Source organism: Magallana gigas, chromosome 7 (assembly GCF_963853765.1).
Source record: "Magallana gigas chromosome 7, xbMagGiga1.1, whole genome shotgun sequence".
NCBI classification, from domain to species: domain Eukaryota; kingdom Metazoa; phylum Mollusca; class Bivalvia; order Ostreida; family Ostreidae; genus Magallana; species Magallana gigas.
This window is the reverse complement of record NC_088859.1, coordinates 32369752-32384514: the sequence shown is the minus strand read 5'-3', so window position 1 is coordinate 32384514 and position 14763 is coordinate 32369752. Positions and strand designations below refer to the sequence as shown.

The 14763-nt window shown below is 34.4% G+C and overlaps 2 protein-coding genes across 3 annotated transcripts; one reads left to right on the top strand and one right to left on the bottom strand.

Moving 5' to 3' along the window:
• Positions 1-764: 764 nt before the first annotated feature.
• LOC105344171 (uncharacterized) lies at positions 765-7777 on the bottom strand. Of its 2 annotated transcripts, none has more exons than XM_066066814.1 (6): positions 7491-7777; positions 5217-5456; positions 4806-4906; positions 2579-2678; positions 1770-2267; positions 765-1604 (listed from the first exon to the last, which is right to left on the bottom strand). In XM_066066814.1, exons 1-6 carry the CDS (start codon positions 7534-7536, stop codon positions 1024-1026), a joined length of 1566 nt encoding a protein of 521 aa, XP_065922886.1. In that variant the 5' UTR covers positions 7537-7777; the 3' UTR covers positions 765-1023. The 2 variants fall into 2 exon arrangements, with proteins under 2 accessions (XP_065922886.1, XP_011450142.3); XM_011451840.4 differs by having other exon boundaries at positions 766-1604; positions 2579-2674; positions 4805-4906.
• Positions 7778-10162: 2385 nt separating this feature from the next.
• On the top strand, positions 10163-11268 carry LOC105344172 (uncharacterized). Its single transcript, XM_011451841.4, has 4 exons — positions 10163-10321; positions 10484-10557; positions 10667-10798; positions 10897-11268. The coding sequence occupies exons 1-4, from the start codon at positions 10219-10221 to the stop codon at positions 11206-11208; spliced, it is 621 nt and encodes a 206-aa protein (XP_011450143.3). The 5' UTR covers positions 10163-10218; the 3' UTR covers positions 11209-11268.
• Positions 11269-14763: the final 3495 nt, after the last annotated feature.

The window sequence follows — 14763 nt, the reverse complement described above, 5'->3', positions numbered from 1 at the left end:
TAGCGAGGCGGCGCAAAGCGCCGCTCGCGTAGCGAGCTCCATAGACAACGTGTACGAACGGAGGAAATTCGAGTTGAAATCTGCACATTGTTCAAAGAAATTTTTATGAGGCCACGTGAAAAAGTTCTACATATCCCAGTGATCCTTTGCGGTTCATAGCAACATGGTGGAACAGGAAGCGTTTCTAAGGAAAATGCTTCGCGTCGGTTGGTAATGGTTTTCTCGGGGTGTCAATTTCAACTGTTACCCTCCCAAACAGGCACTATTTATATATTGACACCCCGAGAAAACCATTGTCAACCGACGCGAAGCGGAGGTTGACAATGGTTTTCGAGGGGTGTCGATTTCAACTGTTATCCTCCCAAACAGGCACTATTTATTTTGTTATACTGAATGTCTTAATTTTTAGGAAAATTTTACTGCTTTCATATAGAAATAACGTGAATTCTACAGCGAACCGTACGCGCATAATTTGAACTGCGTCTTAACCAATCAGATTTCAGTATTTAACATGAAAGTATAACAAAATCTATTGTTTACTGATTTTAATGATCATTATTAAAAGATAAAGGAATGATATTAAGTATTTCATGATTTGGGGGGGGGGGGATTTGGTAGTTAAACAATTTTTTGGAACTACAGGTATACTTCCACCCCCCCCCCCCCCCAAACCGGATTAGGATTTTCATGATTTTGGGAATTAGGTTTTTTTCTTTTGCTTTTCAAGATTTCTGAGGATTAGTCAATGCCCCCCCCCCCCCCCCCCCCACCACCACCACCACTTTCAAATTGCTTCCGACGCCACTGAGTGGTAATTTGTTTAAGTGTATAAGCCTAGGAAGGGAACATTTGAATAAAAGTTTGATAACTTTGGATTCCTTGCGGTGGTAAAAGTTTTCGAGACAAAGCCAAAGTTTTTTGGTTAGGGCAAGTCCACGGGTTGCATTTAACAATGATGAGAGATGTTTGGTTCCTTCTGCGCTCGCCCCAACGGTCACACCGTAAAACATATTATTATCTTCATTAAGTACATGTACTTGGTTTTGGCTGAACATTTGTATTTGTTGGCAACGTGTAAAGAACCGTGGATAATTTTTCACACAGAAGGGGAATGTAACACAACATTCCACAAAATGTCTGCTCATAAGAACTCAATTTCCGGTCCAACACTGTGGTGTCTTCTTCAAATATGTGGTCCACCTGTAACATGTCTTCCACATTTTCGATCAAACACTTGACAATTTTTCCGGAATAATCTGAATCACCGTCATCACTTTCACTGTCACTCAGCATCTCGTCACATTCCTCCCGGAAGTTCTCCAAATATAACCGGATGTTGTTGACTATGGCAAGATATTCGCGAACTAGATCGGTTCGAACCCCTGACCCGACACCTGATGAAGACAATAAGTAGGAATGGAGACGAATTAGGCCAGCAAGGTTAGAAATACTCTCTTGGCCTTTCGGAAGCACAATTTGCAGTGTTCTCAAAAACTCGTTGGTATGTTCTTCAAAAGCAGTGTACCGTCGTTTCAATTTTTCCAGTTTCAATATAAAGCGCGATTGACATCCAGACATATCTTTGGTTCTTCTTTTCTGTTTCTCTAGAAAAAAAAGAAATCCAAGAAAAGTTACAATTTGATGAATGTTTACCGCTGTATCAATTTTCTACTGAATACAAAATCAGATTTTCCTAATTATTAACCTGTATGCATTTCTAAATACTAAGTTTGTGTACGCATATTAATGGTAAATGTAAAGGAACATACCTGACAATTGCGGTATCCGCTCTATGCTTGGCTCTTCGTTGCGCGGAGCAGCTAACGCATCCGTAGGATGAAATATCGTGCTTTCCTTGAACTTCCTTGATAACAAATAGTCCCTACATTCCTCTAAATCATCTGGGTCGATACTTAAATCTAATGTCAAACTTTTAATTCCCAGACTTTTTAAAACTTGTTCATTTATGAATACTGCTTGACAAAGGGAAGTAAGTCGTTTGGATTTGTACATCTGGTTGATCGATTCCAGCGCTCCCAGATTTCCACACTGAACACTCGCTATAATCACGGTATCTCTTCTGACGTCATTGACAACGACGTCTGACATGTCAAGCGCATGCTCCAACCCAATGACGTAATCTTCACAATTGTCTGCGACATATGTATAAAACGATTCACAAAGGTCTCGACACTTTTCCCGCCAATATCCATTTACATCCTCCTGGGAAGCTATTTGGGACACTCTTAAACGAAGTGATAGGTCACCTATGGGAAAAAGGGATCATGGTTACAGACCCATGTGTATGCATGCTATCATCAGTAACAAGAACTCGACTACCAGACCTATAGATATATTTTTCACATCTATTAAAACGTATACCAACAATAATTATAGGCTTGGAACTCATTTTTAAAATTAGTAACAAAACATACCGTATCGATTACACATACAAAATATGGGACAAGTTTAAAATGCATCTGAAGGTTCATTGGTCAAGTGCATGTGATAGAAACCTTACTTTAATGTAAAAAAAACAAAATTTATGTCATTTATTTGTATAGAATCACATAATTACTTGGTTTTTCTTCCTTTGTGTACTTAAGTTTCGCCGACCGGATTCTGGTACATTTGGCACTGCCGCTTCTTAGTCTTTGCAAAGAAGGAGGGTTACCTGCAAGTATATTTTTTGATATGTAAACACAAGACCTCTGTTTTCTTTGTCTATATTTAAGCCCACTGCTACTTAGAGACGCCAAACACATTCTCTGGGTACATCGAATGGGAAAAAAAATATTCGAAAGTGTCTTGGATGTTTGTGAAGACTCAAAAACGTTAATAAATTAGCTCGATCGCGCATCGATTTTTGCGAAATATTCCGAAACATGGAGTTATACCATCGGGATATGTACAGGAAACAAAAACATGGCGACATATTGTTTTGATGCAGTCAGTAGCTATGAAATAAGAATCAGGACTAATTATTATAAGTGGTTAATTAAAATGTACTTCCTATACGAATAAGAGGTGGACGCGCGGGTATGCATTTTAGAGATACAAAATCTCAGAATTGGATTAATTAACTTACCCTGTTCGCTTATGGGTGGCAATTTCACATTCGACATTGCAGTGCACTGTGCTGTATTGAGTTGCCAATTGGAAATTGATATTATGTCTGAGAGCCGTTAGCCGTAATGCAATAATACCTCTAGTCGGGTCAGTTAAATGTGCTTTATTAAATCACTTATTGAAAGCAGAATAATGTTTGTCAATTTTAGAATTACTTTAACAAAGTTTGTTTAAAAGTTCCCTTGAATTGACTGCTAATAGAACATGTATCGATTTTTCAAAGGGTCATTTTTACAGAAGCCTCTTGTAAAGTTTGACAGCGGGTTTATGTGGTATTTGGAAGAGAAAGGAAAAGATGTCTTATCATGTTGAGAAAGCGAGTTTTCTGAAGAACAAACTCTATTCAATTTATGTGAACGTTAACCGTTTGAGACATATTCGTTAACGTGGTAACATCTTTGCAGCTATACGTGGTATAGTTTTGATGACAATGGCTGGAAGGTTGTCATTGTCAATTTAGTAAATAATAACATGAAACCTTTAAACGAATTTTGTGTTCACAAAGTAACAAAGTACATGTAAGTGACAACTTATCAAGTCAAGCGTACCCGTTTTACATTGTTAAAGCATTTTTTTCTTTCGTTGGCACGGATCTAAAAGGAAAATTAAGGGGGAGAGAGCGTAGTCGATCGGGGTTCATTTCCCGATTCTGATGAGACTTTTACATAACAAGTTCATTAACAAAAGCTCTCATTTCGGAATATCGAATTTTAAAAATTGGGAAAGACGTATTGTTTCCTGTCCAGGGTCATAAATTGTCTGTACTCCCATTTAAAAATTTATAAAAAATATATAATGGCAAAATCTTTGGTAAAAAAAATTTCACTCCAGCAGAATACCCTTGTTAAGAGCAATTTATGAATATAAATATCATTCTCTATCATTCCTGTGATCACATAAAAAGGTTCGATCTTCTTATTTTACTACAGAGTATCTCGCTTATTTCTATTTCATGTTGTATTGTGTGTAGATTTCGCATTAAGAAATGACGCTAAAGAAACATCCCGACCCTTGTAGAAAGTAACCCTACCAAATGCTAGTATTTTAAGTTCATGCAAAAAGTTTTGATAGAGAAGAAATACCAAAATATATCATAAAGAAACTTCTCTTGTGAAGGGATGAATCTGGTGTTCATTTAAACAATAAAATGCTTTCTTTGGTGATTCATTCGGGATATGAAGGTAGCGACATTGCAGAAAAAATACATAATCCGTGTAAATTAGCGGGTTATGTAAATTTTTCCTGCAATGATCGCTACCTTCATAACCCGCATGAATCATCAAAGAAAACATTTTATTGTTTATATTAACATCTTTCTTTAACTAATTAATAAACTGATTATGAAAAGTTAGTAAAATTCACTAAATTACTGTTAATGTACAAAAGTACTTTTGCTAAAAGAAACAGCCAAATCGTCTCCTGTGAGACTTTGAGTCTGGCATCGTCATGATTATTTCGTGCAGTCCGGGATTTTACTAAGGTCGCTGTAGGTTCAGACCAATCGATAAACAGGGCGTGTAGATTTCACTCTGGCTGTTTCTAAAGAGCTATGAATTAGCTATAAGTTTCCGTAAGAAATAGAGGAAATTATGCTTGGTAGATGTAAATATATACAATGTATTGTATGACAAGTGAAATGAAATAATTCATAATGATAACGGACAAACATATTTACCCGACGATTTCCTTCTCTTAGCAGACCGGACCCTTGTGGAGATCTTCGGTGACGACAGCGGGCGGACAGTCAGTTGTTTGATCGTGAGGTTCTCCACCTCCTCTGAAAGATAGAACCCGACAAACATGCTCAAACATTGTACAAAATGTACTACAATAAATGTAGAATATTTCAGGTTTTTTTTATTTAAATGTAACCTCATATTTAAAAATAAAAGATCGCGCTTTGCCGTTTTGTTGATCTCGTATTTGATCAAATATTCCGTTTTTGAGGATTCGTAACTTTTACTCGAACAAATCACATATATCAATTGTTAAATTAAACAGTTCTTTCTTGTTGAGTCTGTCGTTCATTGGTAATTAATTAATATTTGGTTATTAAGATGTAATCTGAAGATAAAATATTCATTTACCTTCGGCTCTTCGTAGACCATTTTTCTTAAGTACAGAGATGAGTTTTTCCTTTGTCGCCAGCTTGCCCATTTGTTCAAACCAGAGACACAAACCACGATACGCCAAGGTCGATATCTTTTTACTGTAACTAGTCGTCTCAATTTCGAGTAACTCCGTTTCCGGTACACCCAGTTCACGGCAAACTTCTTTCCACTGACGAACAATGTACGGTGAAACTCTGCGCAAAATTTCACGAATATCTGAAATGTTGTTATAGAAAGGATAAAATGAATTGTACTGATTAAGATATAGCACATGTACAAAATAAAAACAATTAAACATAATACAAAAGCAAAACAACTTTTTTAGTTATAAATACTTAATCTGTTTATTAGCCATTTTGATTACATTTTTAAAAAATTGGTGATATCGCCTTTTTAGTTTGTATTGGTGGTACTGTATACAGGGAACTGTTCGCCCCCGTTTTATTTTCGCCCGTTTCGACCTCGTTGTCAGCCGACGAATTCAAGACTGGACTATTTCTATGTTGCAAATAATATCTCTGTTAACACAAGTGCATCTTGGGGAATTCATGACGGGGCGAAAAAAGTTGCAGATGTAAAGTGGCGAAAATTACATGGGGCGAAAATAACACTGTATACAGTATATCACACCTTATAACTCTCGCCATCATCCTCCCCCAATATCCCCAATACGGAATATTTTGAAATATGGGGGGGATATGTTGGTTTTTTTAGGGGATGGGTTGTGAGGATGGGTGCCCCTCCTTCCTCTGAAAAAAATTCTGGATCCCTGCCTGCTACTTTATTCTATTATGGCAGAAACAAAGGTTCCCCAATGAACCCGCAATCGCCATGAAGAACATTTGCAGTCCAAATTGTCGTGTTCATTGAAAAAACAGTGTTTGCTTACTACTTTAATATGTTTGCATTAATAGAATGGTAAATGCAACCAGTGGTTATAAGGTCTTTAGAGCCAGGTTTTTCCAGTAGGTACATGTGTGCATATAGACGGCAAAGAAGTATGTTGGATTGCTCTCTCGGGACTTATCAGGGAATTCATTTCATTCGGTAAACAGGGCACTTACAAGATCAGAAGAAAGGTAGAGGCACGTGTCATAATATTAATGATTTATTGCACTCCAGATATACGGGCAAATATAATAACATTGGAATGGGTAGGAAGTTAAATGTTTCGCACCTTTTGAAATTAGATGAAATTAAATTTTGCGCGAGGAGTGTATATACCGTGTGATTGAGAAGTCTGCTTTTATATTTTTCAATCTGGGTTTTATTTCAGTGGTTGTCTTTAATAGAAATCCCTTCTGACAGTATGCAAATCTCTCCTAATGTTATCAATGAATATATCCGCTAATACTCTATTTCAATACACATTTATCATGTTTCCCGTGTTAATGAAAGAGTGCATCAGACCGGGGTTTAAAAAACATGGTAATATAGAGATATTAGGAAAAATGGATTGCAAAGGCTGGTAGGAAAAGTATCTCTGGGGTGTTAGTGTAAGAAAGCAAGGCATGCATGGATCTAATAATGGATTTTTAAATTCCCACACAGAGATTTAATAATGACACTCTTAATTTGAAGAAAGGTTTATTGGGGAGAAAAATCCACAACATTTTAAGAATGTACAAATGTTAAAGTTAAAAATAACCAACAATAATCAATTAAGCTTTATATTATGTATGAGAAGTGTATGTAACAATCCCTAGATAATCTAATGGGATTCGGCGGTAATCCTCTTGCGGATGGATTAGTAAGTGTACGGCTAACTTTTTGCACTGTCAACAAGTTAAGTTTTAAGGGAAGGGAGGAAATACTCTTTATTTATTTTTTTGAGAAAATAAAATAATTAGAATTATTATTAATTGTATGCTTTGGATTTTGATAGAAATGAACATATTAGTATGTGATAAAAATGCGATGTTTACAACAGGACATCGAGGAGATGCATTGGATCAGTAATTGTCCAAATTAGGACTATCATGTTAAAAGAAATGTCAAATAGAATTCATTTAAGGAAAGAAAAGCATACATTGACAGAACAAGCTCAATTGATTTTAACTCTACAAATATTGTTGCCTTAAAGAAACAAAGGTCTAATAACCCATTTTCAAATTACATGTATACTAGTATTGACAACAATACCAATATTTTTAGTTGCGATATGTGTTGGAAGACAACTAATGCTTAGAGACAGATTTTTTTATTCTGAGTCAATATTTGCGTTAATTAATTCACTAATTAAAAACTTACCGTCAACTTCCACCTTGATGACTCTTCCTGCCATTTCACAAGGCATAGCACAGGGAATACATGCAAATCGAACGTCTTATCTTTCTATTTAAACAAGGCAAAGCTGATCGAAGCGTCGATTTTTATAGCTAGCTCTTCAAAGCAAAACATACCAATCCAAAGTCAAGTTAAAACATAAAAACGGCGCTAGCTGCCTTTCGTCAGAACAAACACAATTTGTTTGGTCTTATGATTACACACAGGACATTTAACAGGAATCTTTGCTGTGTTCCCCTTGATTGCCTAATTGAAAATGAAACGACTTTTACGACCCACAACGGATAGTCATCATTTAAAAGTCAAACGTGTAAAGGGGTCAACATGCTTACGGATTAAGTTCCATGCTAATAGTACATTTCTCAAAAAAGGTCTTTCAAGCTGCTTGCAAAAGTCCTGCCTTTTTCCATTCTAATCAGTGTCTAGCTATAAATAATAAAACAATTGTCATGTTCTGTTTGACAATTGAAAATTGTTATTTGGTGTTACATAATTATATTGTTTCATACCTCTTTATAATAACTTTGAGCCCAAAGTTCTACAGATATTTAACAAGAACGCTGACTTTTCGTATGATGTAACTTTTTTGTTCAATACGAATTTATCTGATTTAATATTAGTATTAACGAAAGCACAGCTATTACTGTTTATGATTCATGACTGAATGACCAACAATGAAAAAACCAGGTGTGCGTCAAGATCTTTTATCACATAAACTACACAAAGTCCATTGCCTTCATAATAGTAGGACCAAGGACTGTTTGATTGGCTCTTATTAACTTGGTGACACTGTAATTACCTCAACTCACTTTCGGTATAATGAAGAATATTGATCCAGGTTAAAAATTAACCCAGAGTTTATTGAATAGTGATCTGGAGTGCTTTTTCAGCACTGAAAATATAACCGGGGGCAGTTTTCAACAATTTGAAAAAAGCCTTTCCTTATTACCTCAACACGTTGAAAATTGACTCCACTACCGAGTTCGATTTGTCTTTGCACTTGAACTTGCTCTACGCGGTTTAAATGGATCTACATGTACTTCAAAACTTAATTTTCAAAATTTTAATTCTTTCATATCCTTTACTTATCTCGGCATGGCTGATGTTTTACGTTGATTTGTCCGATTATAACCTTTTATGATTATGACTAAGAACTTGGTCTTCTGCTACTAAACTGTGTAAAAATAAAAAAAATGACCATTTGATTGTGAATGGAAGGGAGGTCCGACTAGCAAATTATTTGGGACATAAAATTGATTCCCATTCCTTCTTGGGACATAAATCTTATATTTAAGATGAACAAGGACAGATTATAATATGTCTTTACTGCCAGATTTTCTTGCTAGCTAGAAGAAAATATGTTATTCGTTTTCAAATGTACTAGAACAAAAATGTTTCTCTTTACGAAAACTGACAGCACCCCCACCTTCCCCCGATTTGGATATATCACGGGAACTGGAAGTTATTGTAAATGCATGTATATTGTATGTGCATGTATAAACTAATCAGCAGAAAGGATATTACGTCAGAAAACAGCTCTAGGTCACAAAGAGTTTCGATCTTTGACATTGATATATAGTAGTGCGTTTCGTGTCCGGTTATTCTGAATCATGCATTAGCAAAAATTGCAAAACAGTTCCACAGAAATAATTGTTTAAATAATTAGTTCGTTTTATTTTCCCACAGTCTTAATAAAGTAAAGAAATGTTTGAGTCCATGCTATTGAATGTTATACTCCCTATACACCAGTGTTAATGGCAATTACCTTCAAAATATTGGTTATAAAATATATTACGTCAAACTGTTGCGGTTGAAAATGCAGTCACAAGACGAAGACTGATGGTAGCCGATGCTTATTGTCACTGTTTATGGCTGATTGCAAACCGCCTTAATAAATTCTTTTATGAGGCTGCATAAACAAGCGCATATCTATGTTTCAAATTTACAAGAAAGGTTGGACCCCGTTGAAAATACAATGTATATGTAGTTACATTGCATATAACGTTCCTATGTCTGTCGATCAGTTTATCTATTTATTTAATGGTTGATTGGAGATAAACAATTTAATCGTACTAATAACAAGAGGGGCAAAATAATAATAACATTTCTTGTGGATAAAAAGTCCTTGAATCATTTTTCAGTCGTCATTACTGTATCAAATATTAAAGAAATAGCATTTATAAAATTAGATATTATAAAACAAGGCAATTTGAGATGAGGCATTTAATGTTACTATTTAAAACGCATTACATATTTTCTTAAATTATTTTTCTTCGTAAAGGTGCGATCATACGATGCGATACTGAATCCGATTTTCCCTCTCCATTTGCTTTCGAATAAAATCGTACCACCTAAGTCGAAAGTCTGAAAGTCGATTGAAAATCTGAAGTGCGTCCGATTTTCAAACTAATCCTGGTGAGAATCGTGACGTCACAATGACTTTTTTACCGTACAATAAAATTATTATTATATAGGTTTTATTAATCAAAAATTAATTGTAAAATCGTATCGTGTGACTCCACTCGACTGACTTGAGCAAGTCGATTTAATAACGGATTAAATATTGCATCGTTTGACAGCACAAGTTTCCGCAAATATTCGAATAGCGTAAAACTCGGTGCGACGTTTCCCGGCATTTGACGTCATATATGTAACGTCACAAGCACATCCGTATTTTGTTTGAACGTAAACAATGGAGGAACACACAAGCAACGATAATAATGATTCAGCTTATCAAGAAAAAATTAATAGCGGTGATGTATCGACCAATACTTCGTTCTCCAACTATGGGAAAGGTGAGAGTTTTTTAAAATTATTATTTTCTAGTGACACAATGACCATTTCCTAAAAGGAATAGCTTTTAAAATAAAGCTTCAAGTTTTGCCGTCGTGCGTTTAAAAATTATTTGTTTTTCAAAAAGCTTTTTGCTCTTTTGTAATTGTAAAGTGCTTTCCTAGATTACTTGGTGATAGACCATGGAGAGCAACTGCAGAGACATTATGAAATCAGTCACAGAGACTTGCAGAATCAGGTATTGGAAAAAATTGTATATCTACTTTACAAGTCTATAAAGTCTATAAAATAGCTTGATCAAGGAAATGTTTTAAGAAAATTATTATATTGCATTCGGGATTTTGTAGGTACAAATAATGCGATCAGAGTTAACAACTCTCCGAGAAGTGACCATAGGTTTGGTCTTTATCTTGGCTCCGCTTCTGGCCGGCTGGGCCGCTCTCTTGGTGACCCGGCTGTTTGGATACAGGTCTTATGAGGTAAATATGCTTATTGAATTCAAAATGAATCCTTATATGGACACTGTCTGATGTATTCGTCAACGGAAAGTATATTATTTATATTCCTTCATGCACAGTTATACGCAATTTCGGTGAACATCGGCATGTTAGCAGCTGTGTTGCTCTGTGACGGACCACAGTTCTTAGACGCGTTCCAGCGACTGTTCTACCATCAGGAGGCTCCAGTTGTCAATCAACTGACCCACGAGTCTGTAGAGAGTACAAGCCCCGCCTCCTCTACCGAAAGTGTACATTTTCAGGGATCTACGGAACATCACTTGGATGAAGACTTAGCCAGCGAAAATATGACGGCAGATTCAGTTGAAAATCTTAGAGCAGCTGTCGAAGAGGAAGATGAAGAAGAAGATAAAGAAACAGAAATTGATTAAATCAGATGTCCATCATACCATATTTTTTAAAGATTTATTGAATAAATAATCTGTAAAATAGTTGTACTATCAATTAAGCGGTACTTTTTCACATAGTAATATCGCTTTGAAGGGCTATAGTACATGTACATCATTGGCAATTTTGTATAAGAAATAAAAGGCAACGATAACAGTTTATCATAGATATATAGTCATTTGCGATAAATATAGTGAAGGACATTGTGCTTTAAAAATATCGACAGCGTTGAAAAGCTCACTGCTGGTGTGTATCATTATAAATGAAATACTCTGAAACAGACTTTAAACAACAAATCCACTTGTCTTCCCTTTAAAACAACAAGATAAGATTTATATCTTTTTTTATCGTCGTTTATTGAATAAACACTGTTGGTTGTATTACAAAGGATAACAGGATCACTGAGCAAAAAAAAAATTAATTGTATGCAAAGATGCATATATTACTAAGCTGCACATTATCTCATACGTGTACCTTGTGTTGGGAACTGCAAAAAAATCTATAATCATAAAATACTACTAGTAATTTAAAAAAATCAAACAAATTATTGAATAGCTTATCCCTTACAATGAAATCAAATTTGCAAAGCACCAAACCTTTCATCCAAACAAGAATACTATAAATGTAATCGTTTTGAGGGTAGGAAGGGGTGGGACACAATTTCCTTATCTAAAGAAGTTGATCCTCGCCTTTGATGGATACATTCTTATAATGGACAATATCTACCATTGTATGTGAAAGGATCCAAGATGGACAACCTTGACCTCATGATATGACCTTCTTGATGTGATTCCACTTTACTAGCCTCTCGTTTATTTTTATAATTATTTTTTTTCAAAAGGCTTTGACATTAAACCTTGTTGTACTCAGAAAAGGAAGGGACAGGTATCAAACAGAACTCGTGAATAAGCGTCACTTTTAAAAATGTTTCTATTACAAGCATATGGAAGCTAAGACTAAAATGACAATCAAAGACCTTTACATAAGGCCAAAGACTCAGTAAGCTGAGTAAATAGTGGTTTGTCTTGACGTAATTAAGTCAGGTTTTCATTTTTCCTCTATATTGACCGTGACCTTAAAAAACTAAGTCATGTTTGAAATCAATGAAGGAAAAACATACATACACTTCAAACAGCTACTTTTATATGGAGCATGACAATTTAAAAAAAATCATAATTATATTCATATACATGTACATGCAAAATCCTTGACATTGAATGAATGATTTAGACAAGGTCATTATTTTGAGTTCATTTAAGAGGGCTGAACTACTGGCAAATTATGACTAGAGTTAACAATAATGCATTGAAATGAACACTTCTGTCAATCAAACATAAGATTAATTTCAAATGTAATACATTGTATATATCTAATGCTATTCAATTTCATGAGAATTCACTTATACAGAAAGAGAAAATTCACACCAAATGGTGTAAGTGTAATACATGTAATTAAATACTGAATGGTTGAATACAATTCGTTATATTTGAAGCAGCAGCTTATTTTGTAGGGAAAATTCCTTTGGTTACATTTAGGAAAAAAATAATTTCTGAACAAATGATCATGGAATATGGATTGCAATGAGATTAAATATTTCTGGGAATGATTGAATTTAGAAATAAAAAAACTCACAATGCTAAACTAAAGAAAATTCATCCCAACAATAACAGCAAACATATTTCCTGCTTCTACACATATCAAATCACATTTATCAATATAAATACAAGTTCATCAAATCAAAATCATCGGTTTGATGTACATGAACAAATAAATAGTCTTAATCAAGTATCACAATGGCACACAAATTATCATATTTTCTGATAATTTTTAAACTCTATACACCTTATTTACATGTACATATATCTTTGAAGGTACATGTATAAAATAAACTTTCATCGGAAATTCTTTATATTCTATAAATAAAAAATTTTGCTACTACATATTGTACCTATTCTATTTTTCCCTCAAACTTTATTTAAAAGAAGGAAGCGATACAAATTTCTTTAAAACAACTTCACTGAATAAATTTTACGAAAAAATGAACAACATAAATATTTTTTTTCTCTCTCTCTCTCAATAACATGAACACGTAACAAAAATACATGTTCAACATAACTACACATGTAATAACACTGGAAGAAAATGTGTGTAATATCACATGAACAACCAAAAAATGCACAGACCTGCACCTTCATCTTTTAATCACTCACTAAATATTTCTAAATTGTAAATGACATAAACAATATCAATCTTTAATCTGCAGATAAGATATTAATCTAAACTGAGAAACCATATTAGATGTCAAATTTGTTAAAATCCAACAGGTGGGACTAATGTTGAATAAAACAAAGTATAACTGGATTAATGAAATTAGCTGCAATGGCATGTTCAATTCACAGGAAAAAAATACTTCAGGTAGAAAAGTTGAAATGCCCATGTTCAATTTTTACCCATAAAAGTATTTTCTGCTTATAATAAATAATACATGTAGTTGGATTTGGAAAATAAATTTATCAAAAGTGATTGCTATAAGCTAATCATAAAACTACCGTACAAAGACATTTTATCATTAATTTTGCAACTTTTACCCCATTTCATCAATTGATATAAAGTAACATTATTTGTTCATGAAATGTAAGGTTATGTAATAAATCTTGCCCTATAGACGTCGGCTTCATCAAATTCGTACATCCAACACTATTGAAGTTGTATGCATTCTTTTAGTATGCATTCCGGTAAATATCAATGCATTTCTAATGGTACCCCAATGATTTCATTAATCCATAAAAGAAAGCAAATTCAAGTATTTTACTGCACTTGATTAACCAGGCTCCGTTGTCACTAATTTTCTTCAAGTCAATACTCAGCCTCAAATCTGAGGTTTGACCTCAAGTTTATGCACTTCTCTTTACACGATTTGAGTTGAGGAATGAGTTGAGGGATTTGAAAATTTTGGTGACGGTGGAGCCCGAGCCAACAAATATATCTTCATCACCCAAAAATGTAAAAAGGTCATATATATCATACAGTGTGACATATTAGGGTTCTACAAAACTGTTGCAAATTATGATTTTTCACTCTGCCAAACTTATAATTTCACTCTGTTTAATAGTATTTTGTTGGAATGCAAATTTCACTTATTCAACTACCTGTACATGGCCAAATGTCATGCATACAGGTGTATGAATATTAAGATTCATGAAATGCACTAAATACATGCTAACTTATTAAAAAATCATTTTGTTACAAATATCTAACATGCTAAATATAACACATTGAGGGCTGTTGACATCATTATGTACATGTACCCAACGGTTTTGATTTTCAGTTTTATCCACTTTTGTACATTCAAGATGCTAGAACAAATGTATGTTTCTGTTGTAAGCAGTTTACAATACAGGCTAGCAATTTACAGAGTATCATCATTAAATGGACATGAAAGTTTACCATTTTACGCTATTTACAGCATGCCATCATTTTGGTTATGTTTTATACTGCTAGCAATTCATTATATGACACCTCACTTTAATACAGTTCAC

What these genes read in the sequence shown, in the direction of transcription:
- LOC105344171 (XM_066066814.1), bottom strand. Translation starts at nt 7,536, where the DNA reads ATGCCTTGTGAAATGGCAGGAAGAGTCATCAAGGTGGAAGTTGACG. An exon ending in CATCAAGGTGGAAGTTGACG is followed by an intron (nt 5,457 to 7,490) that starts GTAAGTTTTTAA and finishes ACAACATTTCAG; the next exon opens with ATATTCGTGAAATTTTGCGC. An exon ending in CTAAGAGAAGGAAATCGTCG is followed by an intron (nt 2,679 to 4,805) that starts GGTAAATATGTT and finishes AAAAATATACTT; the next exon opens with GCAGGTAACCCTCCTTCTTT.
- LOC105344172 (XM_011451841.4), top strand. Translation starts at nt 10,219, where the DNA reads ATGGAGGAACACACAAGCAACGATAATAATGATTCAGCTTATCAAGAA. An exon ending in GTTCTCCAACTATGGGAAAG is followed by an intron (nt 10,322 to 10,483) that starts GTGAGAGTTTTT and finishes GTGCTTTCCTAG; the next exon opens with ATTACTTGGTGATAGACCAT. An exon ending in TTGGATACAGGTCTTATGAG is followed by an intron (nt 10,799 to 10,896) that starts GTAAATATGCTT and finishes CTTCATGCACAG; the next exon opens with TTATACGCAATTTCGGTGAA.